General features: G+C 36.5%; 2 protein-coding genes across 3 annotated transcripts in view; one reads left to right on the top strand and one right to left on the bottom strand.

The window, feature by feature from the left end:
• Nucleotides 1-9,604, top strand: part of Gos28 (golgi SNAP receptor complex member Gos28) — an 84,217-nt gene extending 74,613 nt beyond the window's left edge. Inside the window, exon 6 of the mRNA XM_089086640.1 lies at nucleotides 9,304-9,604. Coding sequence (XP_088942766.1) covers nucleotides 9,304-9,541 — 238 coding nt within the window. The 3' untranslated portion in view covers nucleotides 9,542-9,604. The remainder of the gene's footprint in view (nucleotides 1-9,303) is intronic.
• Nucleotides 9,605-11,362: 1,758 nt separating this feature from the next.
• The window catches only part of LOC148954600 (uncharacterized), an 88,852-nt gene continuing 77,584 nt past the window's right edge, over nucleotides 11,363-22,630 (bottom strand). For both annotated transcript variants that reach the window (XM_089086636.1, XM_089086637.1), the window contains exons 4-5: nucleotides 16,907-20,482; nucleotides 11,363-15,339 (exon numbers count right to left, since the gene is read on the bottom strand). In XM_089086636.1, coding sequence (XP_088942762.1) covers nucleotides 14,954-15,339; nucleotides 16,907-20,482 — 3,962 coding nt within the window. In that variant the 3' untranslated portion in view covers nucleotides 11,363-14,953. The remainder of the gene's footprint in view (nucleotides 15,340-16,906; nucleotides 20,483-22,630) is intronic.

Genomic DNA, 22,630 nt, shown 5'->3' with positions numbered 1-22,630 from the left:
CTGCCCTCTTAATCTTAATAGGAGCATACCACCTAACGTTTCTAGCTCTGTTTTTGTTAATTCTACAAACTGGGCCAATTGGATATTAAATTCGTCGATATCTGTTTGTCCATCATATTGCGGAATAGATTTTGTTATCTCTACATTCTTCGTGACCAATTTTTGCGCCATTAATAGTTTGCTTAATTCTTCTGACATTTTTGCGTTTGAATAACTCAAAATAATTTTTTTTCACTTAACCCATTTGGGGGAGGCTATTATCTCCTATGAGATATTTTAAAGGGTTTTCCTATAATAGCTTAGCGGTTATAGGCCTAATCACTTTTTTTATAAGTCTGTATCTGTCCAGCGATATAAATTTAAATTACAAAGTTTGTAGTATAACTAGTTCGCAAGCTTTCCTCCAAGTTTACGACCGTGCCACATGTGACGTTAATGGCTGCTCCATTTGTGGCAATAATGTCTGACCGTGCCAAATGTAATGTTGGGGGATTTTAAATGTTAATGCTGGGGGGCTTAAATCTGTATACCAATCGCGCCAACTGTGCTGTTAAGGTTTAAAGCTGTGAACTTGCACCTTATCAGTTCTCCGATCGCGCCACTTATAACGCTAAAGATTGTGCCATCGAGGACTACGCCACAGCAATGGGGAGTAAGGTGAATGGGTGACCGTGCCACTCACTTAATGCGAGAAAATAAAATGCGTAACTATAGTAGGTTAGAAATTCTCCAACTATCAATCCAGGAGTGTAACCTCGCTTCCTCGAGTTATCTCCTTGTCAATCATATTCTTGGGAGCATTACCAATGGAGTAAAATTGAACTAGTTACCTACTATGCGGTGCTAGATACAGACATACAAGTAAAATAACACGAATCGAAAAGTAATAGGTTTATTAGACTTACATATTTAGGTGTACAGAAATATATGTATATATGACAAACTTCAGTAACATCGAAAAATGAATGCTCTCATCATCATGCCCCGAAAAACGCTTTTCCAACACTATAAGACATTATTCTTGATTCTGCGCGCTAAGAGCTATTTCACGATTGGCCCAAGTCCTGTGGAGGGGCCGCTACCTTGTTATTATGTTTGCAAACTAAACTTATTATGCTAACTGCCCATCCAATAATTTGTTTCTGATATATTTGATGATTAAACATTCATGCTGGTATGATAAATGAAAATTCCTTTGAACTTTGTATCTAGTTATTTTCTTATTGCCAAGCATCTTCGCGAAATTTAAAACCGTCTCCCGTGATTAGCGTCGATGTTTGGCTGAGACTAAAATGCAGTTTTTTTCTGACTAAGAATTTTTCTTTTTGAAACGGGATTTAAACTTAATTAGGGGAAGTTTAATCTATGTCGGAATTATCCTTAGAAGGAAAGAATTTTATTTTTTTGTATTTTAAATATATCACATATTACTCACGGTACAATTATACCTAAGGGCATGGGCGTAGGGAAAGAGGACAGCTGCCCCTCTTTAGCACTTGAAATTTACGCAAGATATTAATGAGAACTTTTCGTATGTTGGAATTTTTCTGTTGGATGTTACCTGGTAGATGGTTGAAAAAAAAACCGGAAACAAAAAGATATTTCCAAATATCGTTTCCGATATTAATGGTTATGTTTCGATATTCAATTCTGGTTCTGGGTCCGTTATATAGATAGGAGACTGGGCCACGATCGGTAGGTTTTGACTTTTCTAATTTCCAAAATTGATTCAAGCAATAAAAAGTTGCTGAGTATGACAAAGCAAAGTAACTCATTAATACCGTCCTTTAAAAAGGCAATTAGAAACGCTCCACCATTTTTCCACACTGAGGCGTTTTTATCCAAGTGGTCAAGAGTGCCGAACCTGGGCCTCCCCGGTACTGGTTCTGCCGTCTATGGCTTACATTTGGCCACCTGATAAAAGAAACAGAAAAGTGACCAGGGGAACATTAAAACTTGCTTTTCGGATATAAAATTAAGAAAGAATAGGGTCCGTGTAGAAAATTAAAAAATTAATTTCAATAAGGTTTAAAAAAAGCTAAAGAGTATTAATTTCAAATTATAAGTTTACTGATTAAAACCAAAAGTAAGCCGTTCCGTTAATCTTGGTGTTTAACCTGTCAGGGGTTGCAGTTTCATTACAACTTCTGTCTTTAAGACACTATCCGTCTCGTCAGCTAGCGGAAAGTCTCTTGCTCCAGTCTCCTTCAGAAAGTGGGCCTTTATTTCTTCAGTTGCTACTTTTTTTATGATGATAATATAGTGAACAAGATTTTCTTTCTTGCTTTTCAGCTCAACCAGAATGTAATCACCAGCCTTGACTTTATCAGGGTCAAATTGGAAGTTTCTGGTAGAGGACTCACCTTCAATCTCCATACTGGAGTCTAAAGAATTGTTGTATACAGGATCATCTACGTCAGAATCATCACTCCGACTGCAACTCTTGTTACGAGAAACATGCTTTTGCTTTTTAGCCTTTTCAATTCTCTGAATTTCTTCCACTCCAGGACTAAGGCTTTCTTGGCAGATACAGCTTTTATCCCAACAGTAATGCGTCCTTTCAGAGGGATGTCAGTGAGCACTTCTGACTTTTCCATAGTTTTGTCCTGTTCATTTTTTGTGTTGAGCCTTTTGGATAGAGGTTTGCATGGACGATCTCTTTTAACGAATCATCTGCTGACCTTTGCTTCTCATTTAGAGACAGAACCTTCCTTGCGTCTGTTTCGGGATCTATGTCAAAGAAGGAATCTAAATGTCGCACAGTACTTACGCTGAGCATAGAAACTTCATTGGTAAGTGCTTCACTAGACGTGGTAGGCATTCTTTCTGAGACATATAACGAGAGGAACTCATAATCGTTAAAGATATCTCTGTTAGTGGGGTAGACCCCACTTGCTCTGATTCCACTGACTATATTCTCAGGATTGAAAGACTTTGGATATGCTTTCCTCAGCAGCTTAGCAATGTTATGAACTGATATAGTTTTACATTTATTGGCAGTCATAAAATTTGCGGCTTCCTGGTCGTAGTAGGCCTTAAGGCGCCCCATGGCTCTTCTTTTCACAAGCTATAGTTTGCGAGTAGTGTGGGTAGGGACAGTTAAAAGTACGACACCATGATTTTTAGCTAGACCAAGCAACTCAATGGTGTATCGGCTGATCTGGTCGTCTGTTTTCAGAAGTACAGGTGATTGTTTGGAGGGTTGACTTGATTGATAGAATGCTGCAAGTAAAGCAAGGAATGAGAGGCAGTCATACAGCCAGAAGTGTTTTCTGAGCCGATCATGATGGTTCCTGGTAAAGCTTCCTCGATTAAGATTTCCAGATACTGTTTTCCTGGGGAAAAAAGTAAAGGAGGGACTGTGTTCTCAATACCTAAACACCAGCACAAATCGTGGTCAACTGACCTCTTTCTGCTGACGCGACCTTCCCTACTTACTTCTGGCTACGCTATGCAATGATTTTACCTGGCTAGGGGATGTTTTTCAGAACCGATTCGTCGACATTCCAAATGTTTTGCAGTATGAACGTGTGTTTATCTAGGCCTCACTCCAGGTTGTTAAAGAAACCTCTTACACTGCGACGGTTGAAAGCAGTTGCCCGTCATAAGCTTGTACCTTTTGGCGTTCTTACTGATACAGTTTTAAGGCGATCCATAAAACTACGGTACCAATTTTTACCTGCTATTCCTCCACTGTCTCAACTACCTTTGCATTGCCTGTTGTCTGGTACTTTTATACTCTTAATAATGGAATAAATTTATGCAAATTTACGTGCTTCTAGGAGAGTACAGTCAAAATGCATATCAGCTATTGGTTTCAAATAGGTTTTTAGTCCTTTTTCTTGTTCCTCTGTAAATATTTATCATGTGTTGTAACAGGGTGTATAGAAACTCAGGTCAAGACTTTGTTGAGGGATATTCAGCTTCTCAAATTTTTTCATGTAGTCTTGCAGCGTTCCTCTAGGGACACCCATGGTACTCCCAGATAATCCGACTGACTTTTTGTCTACTAAGACAGAACGAACTGATGTTTTCTTTTCTTCTGGATCCCAGCCGCCTCTCTTTCTGTTCTCTTCTGTTTTAATTTGAAGCATTTTATCTTGAATGAAATTTAACAAGGAAAAATAGAATTTCAGTTCACCTCCTTGTCTGACAAGATTAAACAACGCCAGAATAAATGAAGTTTTGGATTTTTGAGCTTGCCTTCAACCTTAAAATATGTTGTTTATACAGCTTTTATAAGCATATCCCACTTTCAGACACCTTTGTACGGTCTGTCGAACCAACACAAATAGCGACGAAGACCACACTGCCTTTCCATCATAAACAAATAAGTAGAACAACAGCGAAATTTTTTTATACAAGACAGTGGAACGCAACTTTAAATGAATATTTCGACCCTATATCCAAGGGCCGTCCTCAGCAAATCAGACGAAGAGAATAAAAACACTATAAAAGAAACTTACATTAAAATTCAATCATTAAAACTGTTTAAAATTTTTTAAAACAGCCCTAATATCATTACTTCAAGGAAGTTCAACCAAGACTACTTCCTTGAAGTAATGATATTAGGGCTGTTTTAAAAAATTTTTAACAGTTTTAATGATTGAATTGTAAGTTTCTTTTATAGTGTTTTTATTCTCTTCGTCTGTTTTGCTGAGGACGGCGCTTGGATATAGGGTCGAAATATACATTTAAAGTTGCGTTCCAATGTCTTGTATAAAAAAAAATTTCCCTGTTGTTCTACTTATTTATTTATGTCGAACCAACCCCGAGTATTGTGGCTGAACGTGGGAGTTCGCCATCCCGTGGGATGAAAAAATACTTAGAGCGAACTGGTGAAGATGGCACGTTCCGGAAACTGCCAAAAGACAGGTAAATAAAAAGAGAATACAACGTGAGTTTACGACTTTTCTAGAATTCGTAATTAGGTGTAGGCCTTCAGACAAAAATTGAACCAAATTCCAGATTTAATCACCATAAAACGTGATCCAATCTGATATTTTTGGTAAAAGTATTAATCAAGGCCAAACATTTTAAAACCATACACTGCCATCTGTCAGAGCTTTTATAATCCACCAGAAGTCCCCATGGGTTTTTTTATATTGAGATTACTTGCTTTGGCTAAACGTGGGCTGGTCTCACCTATACCAATTTTGACAAGAAGCTGTTATCTAACCCTAATGTGATTTGTGTCAAGTCGCTTTTATGGTGTTTATGTTTTCTGGAAATTGAAAGTAGGATCGTGGGTCTGTTATATTATAGTATTTCGGGGAAAGTAGAACATAGAAAATGCTAAAGGCCGAGTTTTAGCGAAATATTGAATGACGAGTTTTTAAAGACCTATATTAAAAGGACCTTGGGAACCATTTCTAAGCCCCCCCCCCTCCATCACACAGTTGGCTGCTCCCCTCTAGACAAGTTGGTGCCTACGCCCAAACGTAATGGTCATATCTGACATTTTCAAACTTCTGAAATAATTACCAAAATTGTTTGCTGAGCTGATCAAAAAGGAAAGATCAGCAGGGTAGTGCATGTTCATCAACACTTCGACCCTGCTGTTCTACATTTCGCTCCTGATCCTCCTTTTCAGAACAACTTCGCAAACAGTTTTTTAAAATTACCTGAGAACAGTCAAAATGTCAGGTCGACAGAATGTCACAGCGATATTGTTGTACTCCAGAAGCCTGTAAAAATTACGGCGAGAAACCGGAAAGGAATTAGGCTTCGCCTAGATGAATATTTTAGCTTTTCTTAATTTCCTTGATTATGTTGAGCTTGAGCTCATTGAGCTGTCACACACAAGATGTATTCTGCCTAGAAAAGAAAAAGCTTCGAGTTCCTTTAGGACAGTGTTATTTACAGTCTATTATGCTCTAAGGTCTTTGCCTTCAAAATAAGATTGCTTGATAGCACGATCCAATCTGTATCCCTTTCTAAAGGAATTAAAGCCCCTTCGTAAAGGAATTAAATTCGTTTCTAAAATTGTGTTTCTTCTATTCGACCTTAAAAATTCCAAGATCTGCATGATTCTAGACGAAACAAATAAAAGTCCAAATGGGGATAGGTTCATTTATTTAGACAGTAAAAACAGGTACAAAAGTCTAAATGTTTCGATCACATATACAGCGATCGTCATCAGTAGAAATACTAAAGTATTAACATTAAAGCTAACATATTTATACAAAATAAAATAATTAAAATCTGGTTCATTCCCAAGATTTTTCTGAGAGAGTTCACTGACAGAGTTCATTCAAAGTCTTGAGATGTAAATGTTCTTCTTTTTTACTGCCGAAATGTAAAATGAATTTCCAATGAAATTAATTATGTCGTTTTGTATAAATAGGTTAGTTTTAATTTTAATACTTTAGTATTTCTGCTGATGACGAGCGCTGTATATATGCTCGAAATATCTAAACTTTTGTACCTATTTTCATTGTCTAAATAAGTGGACTCATCGTTTATTTGTTTCGCCATAGAAAGGCAGTGTGGTCTGGGAAAAGGAGAACTAATTTAAGGTATTACGTCGAAAATGTGTGATTTTCGCTACATTATTTGCTACATCTTTTATATGATTGACCTTCTTTTTTGAGTTCCTGGACGGATTTCATGAATGGATTCAGGGGTCTATGCCTGAGTTCAGCATTCGTTTTGGTACGAACCTGACAAGTTTTGTTTCCAGAATGCATTATACCTGTTCCCTCTTTGCCTTGCAGAAATATAGTTTAAATTACGTATTCGGCTTAACTGAATTGAAATTTTAATACTGTGCGCATTAATTTAAATCTGGCGAATTAATAAACTCCAGAAACTAAAGCTTATAGGAACTATACAACACAGATGAACAACAAACGAGGGAGAAAATTTAAAAACAAACTCTAATGTTGCTTACAAAACAAGGGTCTAGAGGAATAAGAAAGTGACACCTGACTAGGTGCAGAATTCGATGATATATTCCTTTGGTAGATATGAGGTTTTTGCACAAATTTACTTTTGCCGGGTTTACAGATCGTAAAAACCTATTCAATAGTTCAAACAAAACATAAAAACATTTTTTTCAGTATTTCTGCTCTCTTGTAAGATTTATGTCTTGTAACATAACACCTTTCATATGAAGGCAGCCACAATGAGCGAATTACTTCTTTTTTCTTTCTTTAAACTAGTTTTTTTTTTTTTTATTTTTTTTTTTAGTTTTTTTTATTTTGGTTTTTTTTTTTATGGGATTTGCCAGTCCCGTATCTGTCATAAACATCAACCAAAGAATTAAAAAAAAATCGATTAAAGAAAAGATTAAATTGGAATCGTGAATTAGTTTCCATCAAATCGGTGGTGTGAGACAACTGAAGCAGGAAGTCGAGGAGTCTAGTGATCGTCTTTTACCTTTTTTCAATGCCAACCCTCGCTACTGTTCTATTTTACAGAAAAATCACGGTACAAAAGTTTCGCTTTATAAGGAAGACGAAATTGAAAAGAATCTTGAAATAACGAGAGCTTATACTCTTCGTCAGATAGGAGTAAAATTTTGACAGACTGTGCATGTGCAGAATGCTTCCGTTGCTAGGACTTATTCTCCGATTCAAAAACCCTCCCTAATCAGTTTGTCCTTCTACTATTGTTTATTTTTTCTCTTTGTATGTGTGCCCCAAAGACACGTTCTACTTTTCCACACCAAATCCAAAGTGGAGCAATCGGAGCAGGAACATCCCATAAATACGTTACCAATCCTTCTCAGCTATTATAAGAGCGTCTTCACGCGGCGTCTATGCCGTACAAGTATATGTACTATCGTCCTTCGGTGGAACCGTCGAAGCTCATGCCTGGGAGAGCTAAACCGATGTGTGCACTCGCTATACCACTGCTCGTCAGGACTACCTCCAGCATGGATCTCCGTGCCAGAAATACCGAAAGAGGTTTTTGGCCGATGTGCTGTCACCATGCGGAATGACCTCCCAGACATGGTTATCCTACAAGAACCTTCTCTTAGTTGAATAATGAGTGGCATATCATCAGATGATGGCACTCTCGAAACGGGTATTAAAAAAATGGGAATTTGATCTTGAGCAAATTTCTTAATATTTCCAAATTTAACGAATTTTATTCAAATTATAGATGTTTTAATCCGAAAAACCTATTAAGACGTCTGGAAACTAGGCTTTTACACTGTTTGGCTTATAAATTTGATCTGTTGTTTTTAGGGAGTTAATGGCTTTGGCAAGCTTATGGCTCAAATGGAAGTTGCTTTTTTTTCATTCAACATTATTAAAAAAAGAGTTTTTTTCTTTCATTATTTATTTTTTTCATCTTTTCATAATGATCTGTTTTCATTTGAACAATTAATATGAATTCCTAGACTACTGGATAATTTGCAAAAAGGTGCTTGTAAATTTTTATCTGCTCAATCCATTTATTTCTATCTCTACTGTTTCGATAAAGCAAATTGACGATGAGTTTGAATATTTTCTATAAGGAGTAAGTTTTCTTAGCTGTCAGAATAGGTTTTCCTTATTCTGATAATTTCTTCTATGTTTCTGAAAGCAGTTCAGTCTTCATTTTTCATCTTAATAATTGTAATTCGTATGCATAAAATAAACAAATTTAATAAGCATATATAAAATAAAAAATAATAGTTAAAACAATTAAAATAATTAATAATAATTAAATCGTTTAAATAATGAATTAGAAAATAATTTAAAATGAATTATTTTATATATAAATGGAAAATAATTTTAGTTTATAAATGAAAATTTTGTTAAAATTTGGCATAAAAATTTTGTGGCAGACAGGGGGAGGGGGTGCTAATCGGGATTTTGCTCCGGGCAAAAGAGAGGCCAAAAGTACCACTGCACCAGCTGGTACATAAAACGTCAGCGGTGCCTCTCCGCGATACCCCTCCAATTCTGCAAATCAAAATCTGCCCTTAACGATCTGAACAGCACAGCAATCTTCTCTGGGGATTGGCCTTAGGCTGCTTTTGTCGTCCGCATCCGGAGGGACCCAGAACCACGCATCGTGACTAGTCAACCGTTGGGTATGCGCACCACAAACCCTGTTTGTTTCCTGCTCTGTTTTTTCGTAATCGTTCATGCGTCATAATCCTCTGTCCTAAGAAAAATCCTTCATACGACAGAATTCTCTGTCGTAAGAACTCATCAGTCTTTACCTGCATGCATAAATCGGACTAGCTACTACTATTTGGCATAGAAATTCTGGTATTCATTATTCATTTTTCCAGTACTGAGTGTGTGGGGGAACGGGGCGGGATTCATTATCGTAGCTATGTTTTTATTTTCAACCTTTTTTCAGTTCGGAACGTTTGATTGATGAGCAGATTGAGATCACCATAGAAGGAAGAGATGCTTTAATCAATCAAAGGGAGGCTTCAAAGCGGATGCGAAGTCGATTGGTCGACATGTCGAGCAGATTTCCTGTTATCAACAACCTTGTGCAGAAGATTAATCTTCGAACGCGACGAGACGCTATTATTGTTGGTGCCTTGATCGGATTCTGTTGCATTTTACTTCTGTGGTATAATTTTTACTGAGTTCCCACTTTGGTTTTTAAAATATTTTGTGAAATTTGTAGAGTTGAAATACATTTATTCTTAATCCAATTTGATAAGTTTAGTTGTAAAACCAATTTTCCATAAAAAAAAAGGGTTAAAAGGCTTGAAGAATAGTTTCAGTGACGGAAAACAGCGGACATCTGTTAAGAGCCTTGAGGGGGCCATCAGTATTACTGAGGTGAACACTCTGCTATTAATGAGGAAACCCTATATTTAACGAACATGGGCTTCTCGAACAGCCTAGAAAAATTCTTCCGGAGAAATCCTCGCTTAGAACCACCCCGAGCTGATATTACTCAATAGCCACTTCAGGCTGTCACACTTGAAGCTGGTTTCGAAGTATAATTTGAGAAAAATAATTTGTTCCGAAATAAATGCTGATGTTTTGCGAACTTCAGATAAATTCCTTCCCGAATCTCTATCTTAAAAATTTTAGAAGTACAAGCTCTGAGCACCACTGCTGATCAGCAAAAAAAAATCGAAAGTGTTTGTGTTCCTCCCAGGCATAAAAATTTCAGTGATATAGCTAAATAGCGGGGCTATTTCATAGCGGGGCTTCATTTTGCGGGGCTTCAGCGGGGCAAATAGCGGGGCTTCATTTTGGTATGTAGTAGTTAAAATGTTAGATAGATGTTGAGCTAGAGGCAGTAAATTTGTTATTCCCCTTCCCTGGATGGCTTGTCTTTCCTTTTATGAACTAGATAATAACCGACCATTATAATAACCATCAGGTGAAACGCCTTTTAATTTTGGAATCGATGACCTGTCTTTTCGATTTCATTTTTGATTGACCTGATCTGCATTCGCCTGCAGATCTTTCCTTTGAGAACAGCTTACCAAGTGGTTTTTTGAACTTGTTTTAAAACTGGGAAATTAGCCCATACGACATTCAGAGTGACAGTCAGAGTCGTTCCTCGGTTTGGTGGTGCCCAGGATAAAATTATTTACAGTGCCCCCCACCCGACGCAAATACAAGCAAGGAAAAGCCGAATCGAAGTGAAAAAATGGATAAAACTGGCCACAAACCCCACGAAACCAGGGCGCCCGGGGCAGCTGTCCCGGTTGCCCCCCCCCCCCGCCCTCCCCTCTTTGAACGGCTCTGGTGACAGTGGCAAAATAAGGTATAATTAAGAATTATTTTCTTCCTTTTGGTGCTGTGTCTATATTTCTTTCTTTCAATTCATGTTATCTTTATACGCTAAACACTAATCTGCAATAGTTGTTTCTTACATACCTCACATATATTCAGGTACTAATTAGAATTGATTTTTTTCGTAATTTTAAATTATCCACTGTCTCTACATGGCTTTATTTCATTTGTCTGCCCTTTTTATCTACTAGAGCAAAAGCAAGATTAGGATTGTTTAAGTGAATCTAGCATCAAATCCAACAATGCCTATTAGAATCTTTTTCAAATAGTTTTTAAAAGTTCGGCTACAAAATTAACTTTTAGCGTAAATTTTCAGCACCAATTTAAATCTGATTTCAGCACCAATTTTAACTGAATCATACATCAAACAGGTGATAGAAGACGTATTTCTTTTCAATTTCCTCTGCTGATTGTTTTACAGAGTTGTACCACTAGACTCGTCTGAAACTGAACGGCTTAGTTGTTGGTTGCTGGTTTTTTTTTTTTTTGTAAGTATGAATGTTTATATGGGCTTTCTATATCCACGTTTTTTTTTTTATTCTGGGTTTGAGTCTTCAACTTTCCATAGCTTTTGTTTTTCCAAAATGTTAACCTTTGAACTCCAATGTAGAATTTGCACTTGAGTCCTAAATCAATAAACTATAAGAGAGAAACTTAATTTGTTAATCTATTTCATAGTATAAATACGACAAATAGAACAAGTTTTGATTTTCATATGCGAATCACATTAAAAATAATAAACAGTTTAAATTTTGAATGCACGGGCGTTTCATATTATGGCAAAAGCATAGTAACCAATAAATAATAAAACTAAGTTTTTAAACTCTGTTTTTTCACTCCAATAAATTGTGTCAATGAATATCCCTAATTATAATGAACGCAGAATCTTTTTGACAAATAGGCGTTGACCCTCAAGAAGAATCGCAACAAGTGCAAATTCATTCTAAAATTGAATTTAGAAAGATGAAAAGTGTTCTAAAAAGACTTTTTACATTTAAAAAACTTCTACAAAGCGATAATTCTCCTCGTACGAAAAAGGGATAAAGTAATCCACTTTGACGTAGTGTGTCAGGGCCACATTATAGTCGTGTTCGTGGATAAAATCAAAACTACATCAGCAAACTACCACAGCACCGACTATGTTTCCCGTTCGCAATTTATTAAGGGGCGACCATACTTGAAGCGACCTTCCTATCTCTCCCATAGTAAGCGTTTTGAGTTTGACTGACATTAATAGTTGAGGCAGTTAGGCGGTCTCAGTCTTTTCTAATAGAATAGAATCAGGTGAACATTTTGATTTAGCAAAAGGCTAAAGCCGACACCTATTTTTCCTGAAATCCCAAAATAACTCAAAAACCTATTTTGGGTTTGCCTGCAAGATCGCTGCAGTCAATATTGTCGTAATTGGTACTTAAAAATGCAGCGAAAAATATTCTATTGAAGCGGTTGCAGCTTATTTTTATAAAAAACACTTGCTGACTGCAGTCCCTTCGAATACTTTACATACCAACGTTTCAAATTGCTTATCACCCGACAAAGAGCCTAAAATACTTGAAATCAAACGGATGTGGGCGCATAAATTATGCTGAAGGGGTTAACGCTTCCTTTTGTTCAAAAGAAGTCAGTTGGACTTTGATTTAGTGAAGCTTTAGCTCTTAAAATGATTTATTTGGTGTGTATAATTTGAAAGCGTTAGCTTGAGAGTTGGACATTCGAAAAATTGTGCGAATAAGTTGGATGTACTGGAAAATGTAACTAATATTGAAAGCGTAAGGAACCCCTAGAAGTCGCCCTCTTCGAGTTTGTTTACTCAAGTCTGTGTGAAATCTGATACCTTTGTCTTTGAGCCTTTTTGCCGACCAGAAAAAGGGCTCGAATCGGCCAAAACGGCTTTGGACTGGCGTCCCCCCTTAAGTTGAACAAGAACCAACTTTCTAACGTAAAATTTATGACTGACCAATCAGAGTAAAGATTTAAGGCGTAATTTTCTGAAATTGGAAAAGATGGATGCTGTGAACAACCCCCTATCATAGGATGAATTTGGAAAAAGATACAAAGACATAATATTATCGGGCAGTAGTTGGGAATAAATAAGTATTGATACAAGCTTTTCAAACCAATTTTTTGACGTTTCAATTTCTACTTTTGTATTACAAGTTTGGCGTTAAAATCGAGGAAAACCACATATTATTCATACATCTGGATATTTTCTTTTTTTTTATCGCCAGGTGTGACTATTGCTCAGCAAGGGCATGTTTTCACTGGAATATTTTATTTTGCATCTTACGTTATATTGAATTTACAGAGTTTTATGACAGAGCAATACCAGAGTTCTCAAGCTGTATTTTGAACTGAGTATTCTCTCATATAGATGAACAGTAGCTTGATTGCACTCAGGAACAAAACTTGACTTTTTTGTGACTTATGATGAGTGATTTATTTTACTATTGTTGCGTAAGTGGCTATTATTTTCAGAAAAAATTGTGTTTTGGTAATATTTCAGATTCTTGTGCTTATGGAAAGGTTTTTGTTGTTTAAGGATGTTTCCTAGTATAATTTTTTTGCTTGTATGTCATTGGATTTTTTTTGGACCGATAGTTTTTGCATTTTGTTAGGCGTAAGCAGTGTTACATGTTAATTGTAAGCGGTGGATGGTAGAAAAATTATGAAAACATTTTTAGATTTAACGTAAGTATTCACTTATAATCAATGTTTTCTTCAAGTTCAAAACATTCAAATTTCTCAAACCGCACTTTAAAAAATGAATGTGCCAAACTAGGCCTGATAAGGAAAAAATAATAGTATATTTGAATATAACACTCCAAAATAGCGTAGCATGTAAATCACAAGCACCAAAAATTGTGTTGGTCTGGATTTTACGAACCCATATTCAGGGGAGGTGTTAGGGGTTCTGAGCCCCCTCCCCCTGAAATGTGTCCGACCCACAAAAACGTAATAACAATGTATAAAAACACATTTTGATGTTGTAAAAGTTTTTTTCTACACCCCCCCCCCCCCGAACAAAAATTGTGGATATGACCCTCTTTAACAACATTTACTTTTTTTAGAATGTGTCCTTCGCCCTGTGTTACCTTTTTACAATATATTTAGCCATATCCTCAAATGTTTGATATATATCATCAACAACTGTGAAGACCACTTTGTCTTTCCGTCATGCACGTGAAGAAATAAAACATTGAAGAACAGGGTTTTTAATTCTGACTAAAGGTGGAGATACCTAAAAGTGGAGGTTACGCTAATGATTGTAAATAATTTATTCAAATTATTTTACTTTCTTAATCATTTATCCCTTTACGATCATTATACAACCAAATCTTTCGATTTTGTTGGTATTTTTCCTTTATTATCTTAATAAATTTTTTCCCATTTCTTTGATTTAGCTTTTCATTGGTATAATGCTTGTGTCATTCACAATAAATTTCTGTGACATGATAGTCAATATGTTTTTGCCATAACTGAAAATCTAATTTCAACAATATCAAAATCACTTTTTTGTAATCCCCATTTCTTGTTGCTACTCTCAAGTGCACCAGCTAGCTGCTAATGGATCTAAAAAAATCGTTTTGGGCACCAACGTAGCATGTTTTTGCGGTATATCAAAATGTAATCCCTAAAATACGGAAATCACTGTTCGTGTAACACTCATTTCTTTTTACAGCTCTTAAGCGCACCAGCAAGCTACTGCAGGGATAAAAAAAAAATCGCGTTGGGCACCGACTCCAATGGCATAGCATGTTTTTGTGGTGTATCAAAATTTAGTTCTGACAATACCGAAATCACTGTTCTTGTAATCCCCATTTCTTGTTGCTACTCTCAAGCGCACCAGCTAGCTGCTAAAGGGATCTAAAAAAATCGTTTTGGGCACCAACGTAGCATGTTTTTGCGGTATATCAAAATGTAATCCCTAAAATACGGAAATCACTGTTCTTGTAACACTCATTTCTTTTTACAGCTCTTAAGGGCACCAGCAAGCTACTGCAGGGATAAAACAAAATCGCGTTGGGCACCGACTTCAATGGCATAGCATGTTTTTGTGGTGTATCAAAATTTAATTCTGACAATACCGAAATCACTGTTCTTGTAATCCCCATTTCTTGTCGCTACTCTCAAGCACACCAGCGAGCTACTGCAGGGATCTCAAAAAATCTTGTTGGGCACCGACTACACTGGCGTAGCACGTTTTTGCCATGTATCAAAATTTGACTCCAACAATACCGTAATCACTGTTCTTGTAATCCCCATTTCTTGTTACAACTCTCAAGCGCACCCGCTAGCTGCTGCAGGGATCTCAAAAAATCATCTTGTGCACCGGCTACACTTGGTATCGAGCCCTTTGCACTGTTATTCGATTCACAAGTCGTTTCTGGGAAAATAGTGGATACACTTCGTTTGTCAATAGATGTCCTTTCTAGTTTTTTAGTATACGGCGCTACATTCAAGTCAGAATAGCTTTGAGAGCCACGTAAACTACCACTTTTATCCGACTGACTCAAGCTTATTGTTGATCGGTATGATCTTAGTCCATTTCTCCCATTGGCTGCTTTTATTGGTGTGAATTTACGAGCTTTCCTTCGTGGTGGAGCAACTGGCAGTGGAGTAGTGATGCCTGAAAAAAGAGGCTTTTCAATTATCGATAGACTAAAGTAGAGTAAGGACTATAAGTAGTGCTTATAAGTAGTATAAGTACTATAAGTAGTATAAACTGTATAAGTAGGGACTGTATTTTAATAAGGGTTGTGGAAAAAGCAGAACATGTGGCATAAATTTTTAAATGTTTCATAGTCTATGAAATTAAAGTACGGGTGTTCTTAAACTTGATGCCTTACATTATATGATTCTAAGGTCTTATCCTACAAACAAAATGAGATGAACGTATTAAAAAAACGGGTATAATATATCAGATAAAACAGTGGGAGATAACAGGAAAAAACCCTTTATTTCACTAATAATAATAAAAGTTCGAATATTTAGGCTTCACGTCTGGAATTCTTTATCAATGGGAAAAAACAACAACAACAAAAAAAGCTAAATTAAAAAGTAGGACAAATTAGGTTGTTTCTTTGGTATATCAAAATACAATAAAGCAACAGCAGGGATACAATTGGTTGTTGGTGTGTGTTTTTATCGTTTGTGTGTGTGTTTTTTTTTTTTTTTTTTTTTATTAAATGTTTTGTTTCGTTTAGTTCAGTTTTTTTTTGTTAATAAAGGCTTCTGGACGTGAAGCCGAAACATTCTGACTTGTATTATTATTATATAAAAAAAGAATGCATTTTTGCTATCTTCCACTGTTTTATTTGAAATATTGTACCCATTTTTCAATATTGTCATCTCATTTTACGAGATGACAAATGGTAAATCGTATTTGTAAATGGAAAGGCCATGTGGTCTGAGAACTTTAAGTTATCTAAGGTCTTATCCTGTAATATAATATTTTATGGGATGAATTTTTGAAAATTAGACTCAACTTCGAGGTTGGTGACGATTTTCAGGTTTCATACCTGGATCGCAATGTATGTGTGAAGCAAGTCAGGTCAAAGTTTCGCTTTTAGTGAGACACCGAAAGCGAGCCTAGACTGTTTCACAGCGCAGGGAACACAGTTACCAACAATAGTGTTTATATCATCAAGGTTTGAACGTGGTTTCGAATCTGGGTAAAAGGATGAAAATGACAGGCCGTCCTTATTTCAACTGATAATTAAAAGCGAAAGGTAAAACCGATGAAAAAATTTGAAAACTGACCTTGAAAAAAAAATCCTGAAAATCAAACTTTAAAAACTGTATAAAAAGTCTAGCACCAGTTGAAGAAAGGAAGCATATCTAGAAATCCAAATATTACGAGAAGAGCGAGAAACTGTCTTCTATAGATAATCAAATTAGAACATTAAATAAGTTATACTATGATTATTCAGTGCATAATATTATTAGACTGAACGATTTTGGAGCATGAGGCTACTTGCTTTTTTAAAACTTGGTTGGCTTGGCTGCATATGCACGGCAAATGAACCACAGTGGAACGAGAATAGTTCCCTGGCAGATCACCCTACGCAAGGCGAAAGTAACGAAAGTTGAGCAAAACCCAAACTGAGGCGATGAAGCTATGCTATAGATGGCTCTGTTGCAGTTTTGGACAGTTAGACTAGCATGATATATAGTAAATAAATAAAACTCCTTACTTTTACAAGGTTTTTGGGCTGGCATTTCAAAAACGCTGCTTTGTCGGTCCGACCTTGCCTCTCCAGCAGCAAAGCTTGTGTGAACAATGCTAGAAGTTTCCGACCAGCCGTCGGCTGAGCTTCCTTGTGACAACCTTTCCACAAACTTTGTCTTTTCTTGTTTGCTGAATGGTTTCCGACGGGCTTTTACCATTGGACGACTTATGGCTGACACAATTGATAAGTATGTTTTTGGAGGTTTCTTTTCCTTTACAGTTGCTATTGAACAAGAGCTTGATGTTCGTCGTTCCTCACAATCAGTCTCATTCTTATTTAAGGCAATAAGTGTTTCTAATGAAGTTGTTATATCAGCACCATTTACTTTGACTATTTTTTCTATAGTCTTTTCCTCTTCAATTGCCTTACAATCAAGTTCATAATCGTTTTGAAGACTCTTGCGAAACTTTTGCGACCTTCTTTCCATTGATCTTTTTCTCTGTGGTGTTTTGGGAGAATCTAACTTTTTCTTTGTTTGGTAAGTTTCCTCAGGGGTCCCAATTATGGAAAGAGCAAACCGTTTCTCAAAAGCACTACCGTCTTTTGGTAAAGATCTGACCCTAAATTCCTGTTCATTGCGAACAACTTTATGATGTTCTAGGGATTTTGACCTTTCAAAAGTCGAACCAAGCATAGAGGCTTTTCGAGTGGGATGTTCGTACAACATAATACCACACTGTCCTTTTCTATCCTTTGTTATAGCAGCCGGGCTCTTAAAGTTATTGCCAAATTTGTGCCCATTGTTATAATTTACGCTCTGCATTTTTGGACTAGTCTGTATATTTTCGTATATGTCTTGATCATCATTTTTCTGTACTGGGCATGACACTTTGTTCGATCCATACACTGAGTATGCTGGTTCAGACGCAGGAAGCTGATCGTTTGAATAAAATGAAGTTAAAGATTGATTTGTATATATAGCATCATCTGGGAGGGAGTTTCCTTTTTGGTTTTTTCTGTGCAACAGTATTTCCCGAAAGGCATGACTGACAGAACCATTTCCAGACTCAGTGCCACAGCCACTGACGCAAATAAGCTCTTTTGGGCTTTGACTCAGAATGAACTTTGGTAGTTCATTGTTAAAATGTGTACAACTCTTATTTATCTCGGGGTTGCCCTTTCCTAGACGAGATTTTACTAATGGTTTTGAAGTTGTAGTTTCCGCTGTATTACTATCACTCTGTTCATTGGGAGTTTCAATATTGTTACGAATTTCTCCTAAGGATTCTTTGCCATCTCTTCCCTTCAAATTTGGACGATCGAACGATATTCTCGTCGCCATAAGAGTCCTTTCAGCTGGTTCACTTTTAGATGTTTCGTCACAATTTTCAACCTCAGACTTTGTGTTATTCATAGTCCTATTTGTGAAAAATGGCACATCAGTGCCTTCCTCTTTATCAGAAATCACAAGTTTGTTTTTGTCGCTTTCTGCTTCAAAGCTTTCTTCTAAACAAGCTGCTTCAGGCTTTAGCGTAATTACTTGTTTTTTCGGTGCAATGTTATCTTTCATCTTTTTTGTCACTTTAACATCATGTTTAGAAACAATGGAAGTTAAACTTCCGATATTTTTCGTGCTATTTGTCAAGCTGGGACTTTGACTTGATCCTTTTAACTCCCACAAAAGGTCACCAGACATATCCCCGAAATGTATCGCCTGTATTGAACTCCTTACACTGTCTCTTTTTTTGGCAACAGGAGGCGAATTTACTGGTGATCCTGTTGAGTTACTAAATCTGAAAGCTACCTTTTTCTTTCGTGGTGGGGGCAAGACGTTCTGAGTATCTTCAAGGTCATTTCTAACATTTCCTTTAAGTTCATTTTTGACATCAGTTCTAGAATTCTGAAAATCTTCATTTGCTTCCATTTTTGTCTTATTAAGGCGCAACAGAGTATCTGATTCAACATTTCTTTGAGAAGTAAACTTGAAATCCTCATTTTGTTGGGCTTGAAGAGGATATTTCACTCGACTTGATATAACGGGTTTTTGTGACCTTTGCAACTTTTCTGTTTTAAGAAGGGAGTGAATGGAATGTGACAAATTAAGAGATCTAACTTGGCTTGTATTTGGTGGTATTTTAACATCCTTTTGGATACTTTCCAGAATATTTGTTTCTTGAGTGGGAGGCCAGATTATACGAATGGTCGATTTATTACTGACACTTGGCTGTGTATCTCTCTCAGATCTTTTATCATCAAGCATTTTCGTTTTTTCGCTAACATCACTTAGTTTGGTTCCAATAGTATAAACAATCGCTGAGTTTGAAATTTCTTTATTATCTGGCCAGTGCGCTAACTGGTTTGAAGAGCATGTTGTTGAATTATTTTTAGCTTGATCAAATGGTGTAATAAAAACCTTGACCTCAGACGTTACTTGTTGTTTTTCATCTTTTATCTTGGGCTTGACACTTTCTACGCTACTAGTTCGACTTCCACCTGATGCTAAACTTATGCTTGGTTTTCTCCATGGTGGTGTAAGGTCTTTCATTTCAGATTGCATGGCAAGAGTAGTAGGACGAAGAATTCTTTCTAAAGAAATCTTTCTACTGGTCTCTTCAAAATTTAAGTCATATGAATTTTCGGTTGCGCCAAAAAGCTTGGGAAGAGACGTGCGGGGTCGAGGGATTGGAACGAGTGACATCTTTGGGTCAGGATCTTTCGTAACTTGCTTTAAAACTTCAGAATTTCTTCTTGCTTTAGTAGGCTTCCAAATAGAATCCACTGTTCTATGTGCTTCAACGACAGAAGACCTTACTTCGTCTTTTTGAAGTTCATGACACACTGATAATTTCGTTTCAGTTCTTCCAACTAATAGATTAGATACATCTTCAGACTGGTTCTCCTTATCATTTAAGTCAATGGCTCGCGGAGTACTCGCTGTCCCTGAATTCTTTATAAAGCTGCCATAACAAGAACTATCTAATGGACGAAGGGATGTACCAATGTTTAGCCTGCTATACCTTACTCCTTTTGCGATATTTTCACTTTTGTTTGTATCAGTTTTTCTAAAACTGATAGACTGATCATTAGCTAGGTGGTCTTTACTCTTAAAGACAGAATGAACGGGACTTGGTACTGATAATGGACGAAAAGATATATCTTTTACGTTACAAGGACTGTTACTCCTCTGAATTCCACTTTCATTTTTATGCCTTCTTTGTCCTGAAGGCGAAATCATTGGGTTTTTAATTTCAATTGTTATACCATTACTTTCACCAAGTTCGATAGTTTTTGTAGTACAAAAGCGAGGTTCCACATCATCCACACTATTCAAAGTCGTGATACTAGAATAACGTAGACTTGTGTGTTTCTTCTCTAATTGGCCTTCTTCGTCTTCGAGAAGCTTCATCAGTTCAACACTTTTTGGGTGTTGAAGTCTGAAGTCTTTCGGGTCCCATGATTTCAAAAATGAGTTCTCACATTTTAAGGGACTGTATGTACTGAAGTGTGATAGGTATGAAAGATTGGTCCAAGAACGTCGGGCTTCGTCTTTGCTACCTCCACTATCGGACCTATTTGTAACGTCACTTAGTGGTCCGCTTCCTGAAAAGGAAAATAACAACGCTAAATCATTACAGAATTTAGAAAAAATTAGAATCCACAATAAACAGACATAATAAAAATAACAATTTAAACTATGCTTGGCTGTCGACGCAATTTTTAATAGCATAAGATGACATTTTACCACGAGTTTTTGGCGATTTCATGTTGTTTTGCTGGGTATTGTTTCTTGATTTATTTCTTATTATGACTTAATACGGAGTCTCCAACTTAATGAGCTGGTAGTAAAATCCCAAGCTAATCACACTTTTCACTTTGCTCTGTACCGCAATCATCAGTGCAAGTTTTAGTTTTCTTAAAGGATGTCCCAGCATGTCTATCACAATGCCATGGACTGACTCAATTGCATCTCGAAGCTATCTATTATGTCCCAAAGCAGACAAAATTGTATTCCAAAGCATCAAACAAAACTGATTTTGGATTTCCTCTTAAAACTACAAAGTCTCCGGTCTCTAACGCACCCAGTATATTTTTTGTCGCAATATATGAATATTTTAATTGTCCACAATACAGCCGATTTCAAATTCGTCAACAATATCAGTTTAACATCATATAACAACTATATCGGTTAAAAGGAACCATGACGTGCTTTCGCCAAGTGAATCATTTTTTTTTAATTTAGTCAAATATTTATAATGTCTGAGTCCATGGAAGTAAACATGGGCACAGTTGCAAATTCTTCCAGAGAGTGTAGGCCGACAAAACATTTTAACGAGGGCAAGGTTTTGCTTTCCAGAGAGACGCCATGAATCTCAAATACAGAAAATCATGTCTTTCCTACATTTTTAATATTCTAAATGTGGAAGGGGGGTGTCCAGTATCATCTCCCTCCTGAGGGGGTCATGGAAATAGCAAGGATCACTGTGTAAGCAATTAGAGCTAGGGTTTATTTTAGTTAACAAAAAAATGCCAAAAAACCTCTTTTCTAACCAGGCTCATGAGTAGTAACTGGATCGTCCCCGAATTTTTTCTGGCTCCGATATTGATTCCAACTCCATATTCCGATTTGATTTCCGATTCTGTCCAATTGAATATGACATATTTATTAGTATGTTTTATCTATACTTAGCGTGGCACTGAATGGCAGTTTTAAGTTTAATCACTCATTCCTTCAATTTAAAAAATGTTATTTTTTAAATTGGCGCTTGTTTTTCTGATTTCTAAATCGGTGAAAAATTAATTTTCATTTCTTCATTAGAACAAAATATAGGAAACCAGATTTTACATTTTACACTTTGAATTTCTTTTTCCTTTTCCTTTCCTTTCGTCGTTGCAATATTTGCTCCAATAGCACTGACTAACACTCTTTTCGAAATAATTGAAGCCAGAAATCCCAACAAAAACCAAATTATTTTAAAATGTAACTAAAAAAAGAAAGAAAAAACAAGCAAGAGAAAACGACTGGAGATTGAAACAAAGGAGGAAATGCAAACTAACCAAGTGACAGCAATAGGATATTAATACAAAGTAAAGGAAAACATCCAGAGAGCAACTTAGACTAGTATTGTCAAAAATGGAGTTTTGATGTGACGTAAAACGTGCAGTGGCAAAATTCCTGGCGTCCGAAGTTGACGTTAGAGAAACTAGAAACACGATCTAGTTATTGAAAATTAGTAGGTTTTGGCATGTTAAGAATTGACCAAGTTAGTCATGAAAGTTAGTGTATTGTCTTTGAAGCCATAGTCAATACAAGAAACAAGATAAACAGATAAAGGAAAGACTTTAAGCAGAGCCGTTCAAAGGATGGGGGAGTGAACAAGGGCAGCTGTGCCGTGTCAGGGGGAACGCTGCGGCGGGTGAGCTGCCCGCTTTGGTCAGTTTTTCACTTTGATTCGGCTTTTTTGCTTATGTTTGAGTCGGAAGGGGGGTGTTGAAATTAATTTTGCCGCAGGCACCACCAACTCTAGGAACTGCTCTGATTATAAGTAAAGATTATAAAGTTTGGATTATAAATGAGAACAGTAATTGATCTTCACTTCCCCTATTTTATTAAAATGGTACATAAACTTTTTGTCAATCCATCTGAGGCCAAACTAAAACCAGGTCATCCTCGAATGGTGTCAGAAAAGAAACAAAAAAGAACTTAAAAGGAAATCGGAACTTCACAGGAGGCGGGTTAAGAGTGAAATT

Source organism: Artemia sp. Qi Xiang Cuo, chromosome 3, assembly GCF_049724085.1.
Source record: "Artemia sp. Qi Xiang Cuo chromosome 3, ASM4972408v1, whole genome shotgun sequence".
NCBI classification, from domain to species: domain Eukaryota; kingdom Metazoa; phylum Arthropoda; class Branchiopoda; order Anostraca; family Artemiidae; genus Artemia; species Artemia sp. Qi Xiang Cuo.
This window is presented reverse-complemented; position numbering and strand designations above follow the sequence as displayed.